Source organism: Fukomys damarensis, unplaced genomic scaffold (genome assembly GCF_012274545.1).
Source record: "Fukomys damarensis isolate Sample0158 unplaced genomic scaffold, DMR_v1.0_HiC HiC_scaffold_19, whole genome shotgun sequence".
NCBI lineage: Eukaryota > Metazoa > Chordata > Mammalia > Rodentia > Bathyergidae > Fukomys > Fukomys damarensis.
This window is the reverse complement of record NW_022900931.1, coordinates 31,984,680-32,000,549: the sequence shown is the minus strand read 5'-3', so window position 1 is coordinate 32,000,549 and position 15,870 is coordinate 31,984,680. Positions and strand designations below refer to the sequence as shown.

General features: G+C 50.8%; 1 protein-coding gene across 7 annotated transcripts in view; it reads right to left on the bottom strand.

Moving 5' to 3' along the window:
- Positions 1–6,305: 6,305 nt before the first annotated feature.
- Positions 6,306–15,870, bottom strand: part of Svil (supervillin) — an 85,729-nt gene continuing 76,164 nt past the window's right edge. For all 7 annotated transcript variants that reach the window (XM_033765623.1, XM_010621338.3, XM_019207093.2 and 4 more), the window contains 5 exons: positions 12,488–12,643; positions 10,897–11,040; positions 9,819–9,943; positions 7,339–7,494; positions 6,306–7,249 (listed from right to left, as the gene is read on the bottom strand). In XM_033765623.1, coding sequence (XP_033621514.1) covers positions 7,163–7,249; positions 7,339–7,494; positions 9,819–9,943; positions 10,897–11,040; positions 12,488–12,643 — 668 coding nt within the window. In that variant the 3' untranslated portion in view covers positions 6,306–7,162. The remainder of the gene's footprint in view (positions 7,250–7,338; positions 7,495–9,818; positions 9,944–10,896; positions 11,041–12,487; positions 12,644–15,870) is intronic.

Below are 15,870 nucleotides of genomic sequence, written 5' to 3'. Positions count from 1 at the left end.
GGTCTTGGAAGGACTTCTCTCAACCCCGTCCAAGAGCGGGGCCTGCTTCCAGACGGGGGCTCAGGTAAGAAACGCTGGAGCCCAGGCCGGGCCTCAGAGGCTGAGCCACAGCGCCATCTGCTGGCCCTTCCCTTAAGCGCCGCGGGCCAGGGCGCTTCCCACGGGCTGCAGCCCATGTTATCTGGGAACTGCTGTGAACCCGCAGGAAGGCCATCTCCACGCTGGCAGCAGACACTTCACGCTAACCTGTCGCCTCTAGATCGGAATTCGCGCCGGGGAGATTGAAGGCTTGACTGGGTCTCCACTGGGAATGGGCGTCTCCTGTAGCACAGGAAGCGGAAGGGTGTGGGAAGCCGTTTTCGGGAGGGAGCGCCAGTCCTCCCTCAGGGGCCGGGCTTGTGTGGGGCGGTCGGGAGGGCAAAGGCTGGCGGAGACGCTGGGATTGGCGCAGCTGCTTGGCCTTGCGAAGACCTCGCGTGAGGCAGTTGGTCACCCTGTGTCCTGCCCAGAGTGCTGCGCGTCAGACAAAATACCTGAGATGATCAGCTTCACAGGAGGGAAGGTTGACTTCGACACACAGATTCGGAGGTTTCAGTCAAGGTCACTCGGCCCCGTGGCTTTGGTGACACCAGGACGTCTTGGCAGAGGAGGCCTGTTTGCCTCATGGGAGCCAGGGAGGAAAAAGGAAGGAGGAGCCCCTTAAGAGCATGCCCCAGCGACCTCACTTCCAAGACCGCCAACCCCGAAAGGTCCCATGACCTCTTGTAGTGCCACGGGCTGGGAGCCAAACCTTCCAGCACGGCCCTCTGGGGGAGCATTCAAGACCCAGACTCTAGCAGGGCAGACTTTGTTTTGCTGCCCACGAACGGAGGTGCAGACAGGTCTATTTATTTTCCTGAAAGGTGGACTAAATCCTGAATTACTCTCCGGCCTGTTCGTTTTCAGCAGTTCGTTTCCCACCCTCCCTTTGCATCTCATTGCACCTCCTGCCCAGCAAGAAGTCCAGCAGGAGTCGCCAGCTCTGAGCACCCTGGTGTCCCTCTTTACATGGACACCCAGGAAAGGAGCTGAGACCGTCTGGATTCCAAGCAAAGGGAGAAAACCCTCCTGTGTCGGGTGCCAGCCAGGTTCCTGAGGTCTGGGGCAAGGAGTGTGCACTGCGGGGGGCACAGAGTGTCCCACCAGGAAGGGAGACCCCCGAGGGGCTCCTCGCCCTCTGTCTTACAAGACGGGGACCTTCTGAAGATGGATGTGAAGCTGTCAGCTTTAGCTTTCGAGAATTATCAGGCCAGAGTCCACGAGGAAGGCCCGTGTTCAGTATCCACTGAAGCACAGCGCCATGCCACTGACCGAGTTCCTATCCAGGCGTTGTTCCATGGCTCCTGCTGGTGGAATGGTGGCTCCAGCCTGAACCCTCAGGAAGCCCCAGGAGTCTGTGGGTGCAAAAGCACCTGTGGATTCCTCCTCTCCTTTGGTGTCCTGGGCTACCACATACCCTTGCTTCAGTGGGGAAAACTTCCAAGATTGCCCCCACCCTTAGTTATCGAACAGCTGCTGTGTGCCATCCTGGACCTTCACATACTTTGTCTTACTTTGCAGCCACATGTGCTGCAGGGTCTGGTACCATCAGCCCACTCTGTAGATGTGACCAAGGCACAGAAAGGTTGGGTAACTTGCTCAGGGGTAATGGTGGTAAGGGGCAGAGCAGGGCTTGGAAGCCAGGGAGACCACAGAACCCTTTCCCTGGGAGATTTGTCCTGTCTGCTACTGTGTTTGCAAAGGCCAGCAGCTCCTCTAGCTGTCTTGCCTCCCACACAAGTGATGCCAGAGAGGGGCAGGAGATACTTGTTAACGCTGGTCAGTCAGTGATTTGGAATTAGTGTCTGTTCTCTGTGTGGAGGCAAAGGACATAGAGGAGTTGGAGGCCACTCAGACCCAGCCTCTCCCATTCCCCAGCATGGGCAGGGGAGTCAGAGCCAAACCCTCAAGAGCCCCTCTTAAGATGGGGTGACAGCACCTCATCAACTCATGTCACAGTCCATGCTGTGTCGCTGTAAACGAGTATCCGACACTGGATGGAGCATTAGAAAAGAAGTATAGGAACTCCTGACTCTGAAAGTCCAAGGAGCAGGGCGCCGGTGGTTCCCAGGGACCCCTTTGCTGTTTTACAACCTGATCAAAGTGTAGGAAAAAAACTGGCTCTATGTACAAGCAAGGAAACAAGAGAGCCTGCTCCCTCTTTCCATAGCATCCTGCTCTGTGGTGGGGAGGAATTCACCTCCGGCCAGACTTACCCCAGTCCCAGGAGGCAGCACCAACCCACCCATGAGGGTGGAGCCCCATGATCTAAAGCCTCCGCTAGGCCACGCCCCTTAAAGTTCCCACCACCTCAGCACTGTGGCCCTGGGGACCCAGCGTCCAGCACATGAGCTTTTTGGGGACAGCATCCATACCATGGCAGCCTGCTATGAAACCAGAGGAAGCAACTGGTATAGGGCCAGTTCCTTCCCTAGGTCTCTCCCTAAGTAGCGAGCGATGGTAATGGGCCTGAGTGCGTCTGTATTTCTCAGTCGCAGTCATTCAGATGGAGGAGAGATAACCAAGTTGCCTCTTCATCTTTTAGCCAGATCCCTTTGGTTTTGTATGCCGTGGCCTTTTGTTAAAAATGCCCAGTCAATAGCACAGGGCTATTCACATTGTTGTTTTTGAAAGAAAAAAAAAAAAAAACTTTTTTAAAAATTTAAATTCACTGGGCTGGGGATGTAGCTCAGTAGTGAATGCTTGTCTAGCATGTCTGAGTGCTGCGTTCCATTCCCAGTATTGAAAAAATCTAATTAAAAATTAAAGAGTTAAATCCATCATTAAAATAGCAATATAAGATTCACAGATGCTTCATATTTTCAATGCAACCGAATACTTTGTCTTCTTGAGCAGCTTCTAAAACTAAAGCAAGGTTTAGCAGAGCTAAAGAAGATACCTAGAAAAAGCACTATTGTGGGTTGTTGGCTGGAGATCTCAGAACTGTTTCTGAAGACATCTTTATGGACCCCAGGCTGGAAGAGGATATCATAAATCCAAGTCCTTAATGAGGCAAATACAAAGCACAGGATGGAAGCAGTAACACAAGGTGTCGGATAGGCAGGGCACAGACACCAGGTGGCCCTGGAAAGCACTGGTCACGGAGAGCAGGGGACACTGCCCGCTTCCTGGTGAAACCCAGGCCCAGGTCAGCCTTGCATGTGAACGCGCCTAGCCATCTCCTGTCCATTCTCCCTCCTGAGGCCCTTGTGGCCATGCCCTCGCCCTGGCTGTGCCGCCCTCCCCTCTCGCTCTGAACCTGCCAAGTCTTCGTGTGCGCTGACGCCTGGCTGAGGCTCAGCGGTAGTGAGAAAGCCCACCAGCCCCTCCAGGGGGCCGAGACATTGTCCACAAACCCACCGATGCCTGCCGATGCTTAGTGCCCTACAGCAGCTGTCACAGATGACCACGGACCAGCGCTAGGCACAGAAATGTCACCACCTCACAGCTCTAGAGGCCAAGGTTTGAGTCAAGGTGCAGCCAGGGTTGGATTCTCCCGAGGCCTCTGCTTGCCTTGTGGATGGCTGCTTTTGCCCTGCGTCTCCATATGGTCTTTCCTGATCTGTGCTTTGGTCTGTGTGCAGATTCCCTGTCCAGGTAAGGCTGCCAGTGATCGGTTAGGCCCACCCCACTGTGCTTGTTTAATTTGGTTATTTAAACATCTCCAAATGAGGTAGAATTCCGACATACTAGCAGCTAAGACTCCGAGGCATTTTCAGGAGGGAGCAGAACAATGGAACGCACTGCAGAGTTTGATTGCGTTGTTGTTACACTTCCTGCTGAGCCGTCACTACCCTGGCTTCCCCTGGAATGCTGGCTCCTTGGAAGGTCAGAGCTTGGTAGATGTCATATTTGTATTCTGTTGGGCCTTATTGTTACTGCACACCCAAGAAAGACTTGAATAAGTAACACGTACGCATATTCCTGGGTGAATATGGACCATTTTGAATGATGGTGCGTGCCATCCCACGCTGCCATAGGGGCTGGATTCGGACCGTGGAAGATGATACCATCATCTTCCCCACTGGGCCCTCCATGCCATCATTGGCAAACAATTCTTCAGTTAGCCATGCGGTTCTTGATGGTTAAAGGCGCGGCCTCCCTTAGGAAGGAACCACCAACAGAGGAGGGCAGGGAAGACATGGGGAGGGGAGGATGCCTGTTTTATCGTTGCCTCTGGGGACAGGTTTGAAACCAACAAGTCCTGCGGTCCCCAGATGCCTCTTTAGTTACTCGCGTTTTTCCGTATGCAGAAGCGAGTCATGAAAAAGTGCTAGTCATGTTGCTGCCCATCCCTGTCCTGTTTGATATTTCTTTTGCACAAGCATAAGGCCCCTTGTCCAACTGTCGCCCAGTATTTATTTTCCTCTGTGGGTCTCACCCACACATCTGGTCACAGCCATCTAAGATGAATGCCACAGTGGCGTTCAGACAGTAAAGTTGGACTTGCCAGTTCAGCAAGGTTTGAGAACAGGTAATCTGTGTCAATTTCCAGCTAGTACAATCAGTTCTGATGTAGGCCTTAAGAGACTTCCGGAACCCACAGCGTCAGAGCTGGTTCCCCTTCCTTTCTGCCACAGTTAAGTTGAGGTGTCGGTCTGATTGGCAGAAGGGCTGTTAAAAGAACTGGTGGTGTTATCTGGGGTGTCTCATGAAGGTGCCGGGAGGATGCAGGCCTGTGAGTCTGAGAATGGAGTTGGGAAGAGGTCCTTGGTGTGGACCGGTCCACCCACTCTGCTGAGACCTCATTAGCTGGCCCTTATCCCGCAGTGGACACATGCTTCTCATACTGCTGCGGACACCAGCACTCCAGGCTCTCTGGTCTGCGGGCTCTAGGTCTTATACCAGTGCCCTCTGGCCTCGGACTGAGAGTTCACCCCTGGCTTCCCTGGCCCTGAAACCTGTGGTCCTGGACAGCCAGCCACACATCAACTTCCTAGGGTCTCCGGCTTGCACATGGCCTGACGGGAGAATCCTAGGCCCCAGAGTCACATGAGCCTGTTCCTCCAATGAGGTCATCTACCACCTGTCAGTCACGTATCTGTCCAGCCCATCTTCTGTTGGTTCTAAAACACTTCCTGTGTACATAAAAATCTAGGTGCTTTCCCGAACCTGTCACAGATGTCTGCAGCCCTGTCTCTCCTTTTCATGACGCTCACCGGTTGCCCTGTTCTCTCTAGAAACCTTTTCCCACTCCTCTTTGGAGACTACCTGTCTTGCCCCTGTACCTGATTTTTATTTGATCTATAACTTCCGAGTGAATGATAACACCCCTGAACTTCCACTTGTGTGCTTTCCTATCTCTGCTACCATCTTTTCAAAGAGCTGCCACTGGGTCCTTGCCCAAGACCCTGCAATGCAGGCAAGAACTCCTTTTTTTGTTTATATGTTTTTTTGAGACAGGGTCTCACTGTGTAGTTGAGACTGACCTGGAACTCACTGTGTAGCCCAGGCTGGTCTGGAACTGACAGCGATCCTCCTGCCTCAGCCTCCCGAGTGCTGGGATTATAGGCGTGCACCACCAAAGATCTCCTTTCTTAAGGACCTCAAGGCAGGGGAGAGCAGTGACTTCCCAGTATCACGATCAGAACATGGTGGGGCCAAGAGCAGCCCAGAGGCCCCAATCCCAGTGCAGGTCCCAAAGGGTTGGAGCATGTGAGGAAGATACTACGTGTAAGGCAAACGTGATTGTGGGATGCGTCGGAGCAGACTTAAGGGAGGGAGCAGTGGCTCTGGAACTTACGGTCCACCTGTAGGTTCTGCCCAAAAGCACAGGCTCTTTTCTTTCCTCTTTTGTGTATGCCTGTCAGGGCCTCCTGTGTACCAGCCAAACACTCTACCACCGAGCTGCAGCCCCCAGAGCTGGATTTGGGATTTTAAGAATGGGTGAGCACGTGAGGAGATTTCTAGATGGATGCCTTATACATCCATGTTTTAAAGGCACTGAGACCCTAAAATGTAGATATAGGTGCAGAATGGAGCTTCTGATAAATCATGACCTGCGAAAACATCTTCACTGCAGACCTCAGAACTAACTTTATGGGTCAAATATTTGCCTATTTTATCTCATAACCCTGCATAAAATCTAGCCCTAAAGTTATAGCCGTTAATATTTAATGGCAAAATATTGGTGCTATGTTGACAATTACAAGTATGTTTTTTCCCCACAAAGCAACAGGCTTAGAATTCAGTGTGAACCAATCAATTCATTGTCGTGATTATTCTGAGGTTTTTATTTTGGAGTCCGAGGTCACAAAATGATAGGTGTAATGTTTACAATGGGTTTTACAAATTGAGATGTTTTTATTCCTACTATTTGAGGGTAAAACTGTAGGTAATGTTCTATATCAGCATCAAAAGTGCAGAGCAAACTTTTCTGTATATAAACTGTACATAAAAACAAGGCACTATACATTTTCTGGGCGATATTAAGGTAGAAAGGTTGATTCACATAGATTCCTCAGCATCCACACCAGTAAGTACAGATTCTTTGTCCGTTTTAGCACCGGAAGCAGCACTCAGAGCAAGTCAGGCCTAACTCAGAAGGGACCTCCTGAGTGTGTACAAAGCTACAGGTGGGTGGCAGATCTAACCCAACAGAAGCCACTCCGACTACCTGGTAATAAAATTTTGACACCAAAAAAAGAGAAAAATTAAAAGTGAATGAATACATATTGCTTTGTTAAATACATATTTGATTTATATGGTGTTTATATAAATATATATATTTTGGAATCCACAAACTATCAAAATAACACTTTATAAAGAGAACTGCTTCCAAAAAGAAAAACACAAAGGCAACGCCTGGATAGAACAGGAGGGCAGGCTGTGGGGCTGCCGAGGGATCTCTGCAGAAGTGCACACGACAGAGACCTTTACTCACGTCACCTGCAGAACTGCAGAAAGCAAGTTTCTGGAGAAGAGTTCTCTTAAACATTTACAAAATACACACATCTGGGACAAGCAGTATCGTTAACAAGGTCAGCTTTGGAAAAACTCATTTAAACATTCTTTAAAAAAGCAACAGCCCCAGGATTGGTCTTTCTGGTCCGGCGGTGCTGAGCTGGCTGCTGGGCTGCCTGGCTCAGAAGAGGCCCTTGGCTTTCTTGAGGTTCACCTGCTTCCAGGCAGGCAGTGCGCTGTACTCATCTCGCGTCATGTCCAGGGCAAACTGAGGACACACAGGGAGCGGGGGGCCGAGTGAGGCGACGCGCTGGCCAGCGGGGCTTCCTGCCATCCCAACCCGGGGACGCTGCTTACCTCGAAGTCTTCATCGGTGAGGTAAATCTCAAGCTTCAGAGGGTCAACTCCTTCCGGCAGGGGCCTGGCTAGGAGATCGGCCAGCGGGTAGATGGTCTTACAGAGCTTGGCTAAGACGTCTTCCACCAGGGTGATCTGATTTGATACTTCCGTGTCCTGGAGAGCAGGGGGAACAGAGAGGAGCTGGTGTGGTCCCCACGGGAACACATTTTGGCTGGAGCTTCGAAAACAGTGGGCTTGCGGTGCCGAGGGCCCGGCTGGCAGCTGGAGGGCTCTGTGGAAGTGACTGGGGTGGGAGGGTTTTAACTCCATCCCTGGGTTAACCCACTGAGGAGGCCATAGTGCAATGGGCTTATTAAGAGGTGGGGCCTCCTGTTATGATGAAGATCACTGGGAAGGTGGCTTTTGAAGGGTGTGTTTCATCTCCAGCCTCTTCCTCTCCAGGGGTTTTCTTCTATCTCTGCTTTGGGGCCACCATGGGGTAAGCAGCTCTGTTCCACTACATGTACCTTACCTTGCCACAAGCCCAGAGGCAATGGAGCCAGCTAACCATGGGCTGAACCCTTTGACACTGTGAGCTAAAGCAAACCTGCCATCCTTAAATTGCTTCTCTTAGGTGTTCTGTCACAGTGACAGAAAGCTGGCTAACACAGCCGGCAAATATGCAGTCCAGTCCCCTCTGTGCCTTACCTGGTGTGGGGCTTCCCTTCACTGGGAGGGAACAGGGGTCTGAATGCAAAGGAACTGGTCATGGGCCTGTGGGTCTCAACTTTTAGATATTTCCTCACCCTGCCACGAACGTTCTAGTAAATCCTGCCTCAGGGTTAGCTCCAGAAAGTGTTTAGGGATTCTCTTGTGAGTGAGTTATGGAAGAGGATGATGGGCTCTGACGTCTAAACAGGTGCTTCTAAATAATGGACTGTGTTTACAAACATTTCATAGTCATTAACCTTAAAGGAAATCTCACCCCAGACCCCATTTTAGTCCATAATAGGAAAGGAAAGGAAGGGTGGGAGAGTGGCTCAGCGGTAGAGCATTCGCCTAGGAGGCCTGGGGCCCTGTGTTTGGCCCCAGCACCCAGAATACTCTGGGGATGGATCAAGCCCCTTCCTTCTCCCATTTAAAGCACTGTGTGCATTGAATCTGAATAGGCCATTCCAGGTGAGTTATCGTCCTCCATTAAATAGAAATCCCGGATGTGCTGCCCTCCTTCAGGGTGGTGGACGAGGGAACGAATAACCAAGGCTGTCACCGAACTCAGCAACATGGGGCAGACCAGGCAGGTGTGCTCGGGAGTCGGGGGTAACGCTAAGGTGAGTCTTGGAGGACTATCTGAGGGTTAAATGAGAACTAAAATCAAAGCGTTTGGATTTAGTCCTAGAGGCAGAGCACACACTCGGGGAATCTTAACGACCAGTGCAAGCACTAGCGTAGGAAGCCTACAGGTCCGCACAGCACCGCATGCCACCGCTGACCCCCATGGCCCGCAGTGAGCACAGGAAAATGATGGGGGTTCAGACTGCAGGAGGCAGCCACAGGGCCTACATCCTTGGGGCTGTGGCTTTGTGATCCCATATTCATAGCGAATAGGACAGTCTTGCTCTATGTCAGAGGCAGGAATCAGCCCCTTCCCGGTGTAGATCAAATCCACTTGGTCAGCGTGAGAGGTCAGAGGGCTGGGGCGTAGCTTGGAGTGAGGCCCTTGGGTCTGTTTCCCAGCCCCCACCAAGGAAACAGGTTAGGTCCAGCAGCACATATGTACCATCCAGAGCCTTGCGTGACTGTTTTTGTGGTTGAAACTTACATAGATTCCCTCTGAAATACACTTATATCATTTCTCCCTGAAAAGCAGCTTTCCCTTACACAGTAATAAGATCAAAGAGAAAACACCTATCTCCCACCAAACTAAAGACATCTTCGGCACTGCCAATGCTGGTGACATTAACTGGCACAGTTCTGCACAGCTCTAAGCTTGCCGGCATGGTGGGAAAGTAAAATGGTTCTGGGGACGGACACATTCTGGCGTCACAGCGTAGCAGGTGGCCACATAAGAGACAGATGAGACGCACGCTGGGCTACACCACAGACGAGCCGTGATATACTCCCTCTTTCAGTTAAATAAATACCTCCGTTCATCTCAGGTATATTTTGGGTCTCTCCTTGCAAGGTTAACATCTGAAACACGAGGCCTTGGGTGTGTATTATGTGAGAAGCAATATCTTTTAGCTAACAGAATGAAGAGATGGTAGCTTATCTTTATAGTCTTCAAAGTGAGTAAATTCAGCTATGTAAGAATTTCAACTCTGAATACTACATATAAAAAGTTGCCTGCAGTGATGAGTTGACTCCTCACAAGCCCTGTCTTCCTTCACCCTAGGGTAATCCTGTGTGAACCCGTCGGAATGCTGCACAGGAAAAGCGCGACCGGATGCTTCCCCCAGGGGAAGTGGGCAGGGGCTCACAGCAGGGCACACACTCACCATTTCTGTGATCTCCGCAATGTCCTCCCTGTGCTCCCAGCTGGGAAACATGTTGGTGAAGGTCAGGGGCTCCAGACCAGCATGGATAAGGTAGGACTTGGGGGGCGGCTTCTTGAGGTTCTTTCCTGAAGTAAAGCAGAGTGCAAATGGCAGTGGACCCAAGGACCCCCGCTTTCTCTGCTCTCCTTGGGAATCTCTGCTTCTTTGTTCAGAACTTTTGACTTCATGCTTACAGCGTGGACTCGGGTGTCTCATAACCACGCATACCACGTTTAGCTGAAATGCTGACTTCACTCCTGTGGCTGTCACACTGGCAGGGGATCGGCTTGTGCTACTTCCTGAACCCAGCGAGATGCTCGTGGACCCCTGAGGTCTGGAGCCTCTCCCTGGAGCTCCAGGTGAGGCTCTTACCCGCTCCTCGTGCACCCCCAGAGGTTTCCCATTGTATATTCCCTAATATACAATGGGCTTCAGTAGCATCAGATGGCGAAGGACAGCGTTTCCTTGGTGTAGCTTTTCACATTTGGTGGGGATTTTAAGACGCTCCTTATTATAAGAGAGCTTTTCGAGAAGAGAATGAACTGTACATTCTCAGAGATATTCAGCTCATCAATAAAACCATATGCATTGATTACTGTCATCTTCACCCCTACAAAAGACCATGTATTTTGGGTAAATGGTATAGTAAAAAACCAAATTTACTATAGGTTTTTCTCCACGAATATAACAGTAAAATAATACTGAACGATGAAAGGGTTGGCACTGGCCTTTCAGCGAGTTTGGGGAGATTTCTGTTCTCTGCGTGCACAGTGAGCGTAGTGGCCAGGGATAATCCCAGGTTTGAGACCGGGTGTCCCATGGCACAACCTCAAGGGTCAAAAGTTAGGTGGCCTCATGATGTGAAAAAGAAAAACTAGCTCTCCGTCCCTGTGGCAGCCAAGAATGTTCGAATTGTGAAACTCGCAACCTCAAAAGGTTAAAGGGGGAAGCTGGTTCTTCGCAGTCCGCAGGCTCACCCAGGTGCGGGCATGCAGAGGAGGGGCGCAGCAGCCCCCAGCCGCTCCGCCCGGGCCCTCACCTCTGCAGTACTGCAGCACGGTCTCCATGGCGCTCTTCCGGTCCGAGGCCCAGCGGATGCGGGCGGAGCCGGTGATCTTGTTCTCAATGGGCCACCAGCCTTGCCACAGGTACACCTCGTGGTGATTGTCGACGAGGAAGAGAGCTGTGGGAGCGAGGACAGGGCCGTCAGGAGCTCCTGTGCGGACGCTTCCTGCTCACTGTCCCTGAGCATAAGGGGCCGCTCCCTCTACTGCTCCGCCAGGCGGTGACATCGCCCTGCGGCTCAGGAGCACAGGGGTAAAACGAGGCCCCCACACCCCTCAGGCCTCGGAAAGGTCAACTTGGAGAAGCCCCTAGGTGGAGAGGAGGTGGCGATGGTGTGGCCTCTTCCTTTCCTTTGCCTCTCGGGCCTCACCTTGACCCCTGCTCCACATCGCGCTGCCCGTGGCCCCTCTGGAGAGTCGGGGTGGGAACAGGCCACGGAGGGGCCGTGCCCACACAGACCTCCACAGAGCCTGCCCAGGTCATGGCGTTGGTGCCCACTGACTGCTTAGTGATGGTGTGGGTCCCCGGTTCTGTCCAAGAGAAATGGGCTCCGAAAAGTAAAACTGTTTGCCTCTCCTCCTCACTTTCTCCCTGAAGCCCTCAGTCTGACTCTTACTCCACCTGGCAAAGCTCTCCAATTGGCTCAGCTCACCCTGACCTTTCCTGGCGTGCACTGTGGGGTTCTGGGAAACACACACCCTTTGAAAGCCCAGGGGAGGCTGCCAGTCCATCCTGAACCCCAGGATGAAGAGGTCAGGGAGCAGCTGCTCATGTCTCCCGCACGTGACATATGCTCCGGTCCAGCTCACGGCTTTCTGGAGGGCAACTGGCTGCAGCGCCAGGCTCCTGTAACATGAGCCCAGGGCAACCTGGGCTTGGACTTGATGGGCAGCAGGGTGGGACCCCGGTAATTCTCCCTACAAAAGGAGGGCACAGAGGCTGCAGGTGGTAGCCAGGTGGAGTCAGCACCGACCTTGGAATGAGAAGACTCAAACTGGGTCTTGGGCTAACTGCTCTTGGACTAACTCAGCAGATGTCTTGCCCTTTTCTCCTTAGCCACTTGCTTTCCCATGCTCTCTTGCAGCTGGGGTGGCCATGTGACACTCTTTGGCCAATGAAATGTGAGCAGAAGTCTGCTGGGGCCATCTGGGTAAGCATTTTGTTTTATCTCATGAAAAAAAGAAACACGGTTTGCATGGCCCTTTCCCCTACTCCCTTTTTTTCTGTTTGAATGCAAACATGATGGCTGGAGCAAAGGCAGTCGACTGGGGACCAACAAGTCTGAGAGGAAGGCTGGAGAAGAGCAGAGCTGGCAGCCCGATACTGGTGTACTCAGTGCATCACAGAGGTCTCTGTGCCACAGGCCTCACCACAAGTAAACCTTGTGTGATTGTGAAGCAGAAAAAGTGCTGTGGGAGTGTAGACCCTCGACTCTCATGTGTTTTCTTCCGGGTAGGTGTGAGAAGTATGTGAGACAGCACCAGCAAGGGTTTCTACAGGGTACTTGGCAGAGACTGCACAACACTGGCGACGCTGACAGGACAGTGTGGCCCTGTGGGCTTTACCTGGCTGTGGGGCACTGTACAGGTCTTCCTGCAGGAAGGGCATCGAGCTGACCAGAGAGGCTGCCCGGGCAGGGTACACGAACTCTGTGGCTGAGAAGTCTCCAGAGGAGCTGCTGAGGATGAACAGGCGGGGTGCGAAGTTAAAACTTCCTGGATCTTTGAAAGAAAAGAGGGTGGAGCTGAAGACCATAGGCACCAAATTCCAGACAATTGAAGACAAAACATGAAACAGTTCACAGGATCAGTGGAATCAGATTGGATTACAGGGTTTATCGGTACTTGGAGATGGGGAAGCCTGTGTGTGTGTGTGTGTGTGTGCGTGTACACATGTATGTGGTGCCGGGGATGGTGCCCAGGACCTCCTGCTTGCTAGGTAAGTACTGCACCCTGAGCTACATACCCAGCCCAGGAAAACATTTTCAGTTGCAACAGTAAAAGACAATCAAAAGGGAGAGACTTGTGCATTGATTATGTAAAAATGAAAAATTATAGTACAAAGGTTTTAGTAACATTTATAACACAGCAACTAGTCAGTTTCCTTACATATGAAGGTACATAAGGAAAAGACAAGTAGTCCAATAAAGTGTATACAAATAAAACATCTACCAAAGTAGGAACAAATTAAACATTCACCAAAGTAGAAAAACAGATGGCTAAAAATGTATATGTTTGTGTCCATGTGTGTCTGTGTATGTGGATAGGAAACAGAAACTGCACTGTATCCAATACACACACACACACACACACATACACACACACGTTAGTGTTTCAGTCTTCTGATTAAAAATTAAAGCAATGATTAGTGTGATGCTAACATGGTTATCAACCTGCTTGGAATGGGAAACACCTAGGAAACCAGCAAAGCACACTTCTGGGTGTGTCTACTAGGGTGTTCCCACAGATGATCGGCACACGGGACGACAGCAAACTGAGGGGAGACCCTCCCTGAATGTCGGTGCTGCAATCCAGGAGGTGGGGCTCAGAGGGGACAAAAGGAAGGAGGAGGAACCTTCAGCACAGGCTGGCTCCCTGGCCTATTTGCTGGCTGCTGTGAAATGAATGGCTTTCCCCCGCCACGACTGTCCACCACGATGTTTCTGCCTTGCCACAGGCCCAGAATCCATGAAGCAGCTACCGTGGACTGCAACATCTGGAACTGAAAGTCAAAATAACCCTTCTCTGCTTTAAGTGGACTTGTCAGGCACTTTGCCACGAGAATGGAAAGCTGACTAATACAGCAAGCTATCTGCCCCAATTTATCTGTCAAAGAGGAAGAAAATAATGTGCTGAGTTTATGACTCTTGGGAAATGTACACTTTTGTCCATCGCTGCTAAGACTGAAACTTGGCACTAATGTTCTGGCGGACACATGTTGATATATATTATATGATTCATAATCTTAAAAAACAAGGGCCATAACTAGGAATTCACCTAATTAGAGATGGACATACATACTCATTTTTAAGTTTATGTAAAGTGCATTATTATATAATGGAGGAAAACTGGAAACATCTCCCCACCTATACAAAACTGTAAAGTGAAGGGTAGCTTCAATTCATGGAACCCCCTGCAGCCACTAAGCCTAAAGAGTAATAACTTGGGAACTTAGTCAGAAGAAAGGGAGAGAGTGGATTATAGGGCAGCGGGTCCAAATTTTATTTTTAAAAATAGATATTAAAGATGGCTTAGAATCCTAGTTATATCTGAGAGATATTACACATGATTATTTTTTCATCTATCTAATTTCAAACAATTTCTATCACTGGTAGGCATTATGTATAAAAATTTATAGAAGGTTTACAGAACTGGAGAGGCAGAGACTAACAGAATGGGTGTTCGACCTGCCGATGCTGTCCAACCTTTCTGCTTCCTCTTTTGTAATGGTGGAAGAGGGTTGGGTAGGGTGAGTTCGTGAAAAAAACCAAGTAGCACAAATTGTCCCTGGGATGTCAGAGCTGCTTAATTAACGTTTGCCTTACTCATTATTAAAAATCTGCACTTAAGAAAAGACAGAACAGCACACACTTGTGTACCAAAGCTCCCTGGCAATGGGGACAGCTATGCCCTAAGCAGTGGTCACCAGTGACTTTGAAGGTGAGAGGTCTGCTTCCTCCCAGACTGCCACTTTCCCCACGGCTACCTTCAGGGGGTGACCATCAGGACACAGAGGAAATGACGGTCACACCCAGTCCCTGAGACCCCCGAGGCTCTGAGAGCTGAATGCAGGCAGGAACCCTATGTCGGTGCCCTGCTGTGCCCTAGGTAGAGAAAACTGGTCTGAAAGCTAAATTCCAGCATGAATGAAGAATTAAGATAAAACATGACACATGGAACCAAGGAGAAACACGCAGGATTTAAACATCTCTGGGGTGAGAAAAAGCCTAGACTGACAGACATCAGAAAATCACGGATGAGGTGGGGCTCCGGAGCCCACGCCCTCCTGTGGGCCCCCTGCTCTTCACAGGACTGATTCATAGCACTGAGCATAGCCTGGGGATGGAGAAGCCGATCAACAAACAACAAAGATGTCACCCTCCTGAGGGGCTTTCCCCTGTGATCCCTACCCTCATGCCTACCCTATCTTCCGTTAATCATCCTTTTTACACTTCGGTCCTTTCTCAGCTGGATTCTTCTGCTCCATCCAAGACACTGGTACCGAGAACAGGTGACACATGAAATCATCTAGTCCTTAAAAGTGTTCCTTTGCACTTCGACACTCCTCCTACTATGGACTGAGCAGTCCTAAGTCAAATACTCCAAAACCAAAGCTTTCTGAGCGGAAAAAAGACACCACAAGTAGAAAATTCCACAACTGACCTCATGTGACAGGTCACCGCGAAAACATGGGTTACTAGAGAACTGCTAGAAGACCTTCAGGCTGCGTGTGTCCAGGTATGAGGCATAAATAAGACCTGCATTTATCCTCGGGTGCCATCCCCGCAAAAACGCATTATGTGATACGGGAACTCTGGTCCCAGGCCCTCCATACAGGAGGTGCAGGGCCTTGCTGAGCCGTCCCTGTCTGTGCCATAGAGAGAACCGGGACATCTCCCCAGCTGCAGAAGGCCGTCCAGCAGGAGCTTCTCCAGCTTCCCCAGGCTCTGCTGCTCCCCAGCCGCTCGGCCTCCTGCAGGCTGACTTGGCACTGGCCGGTGAGGCCTCCATGAGCAGCTTGCTCTCAGGCCCAGGGCATTTCTCGTCGTCCTAGTGCCGCTCACAGTGGCACCTGTCCCCCCTTGACACCCGGGACACCTTGCTCGCCTGCTCTTCACACCTCCCATCACTGCCTCTGGAAAGAGTTCTAGCTGATGGCCACGCCCAAATCAGACACTTGGATTCTTCTCTGCCCTTTCTTTTTTTTTTTTTTTTTTTTTTTTTTTTTT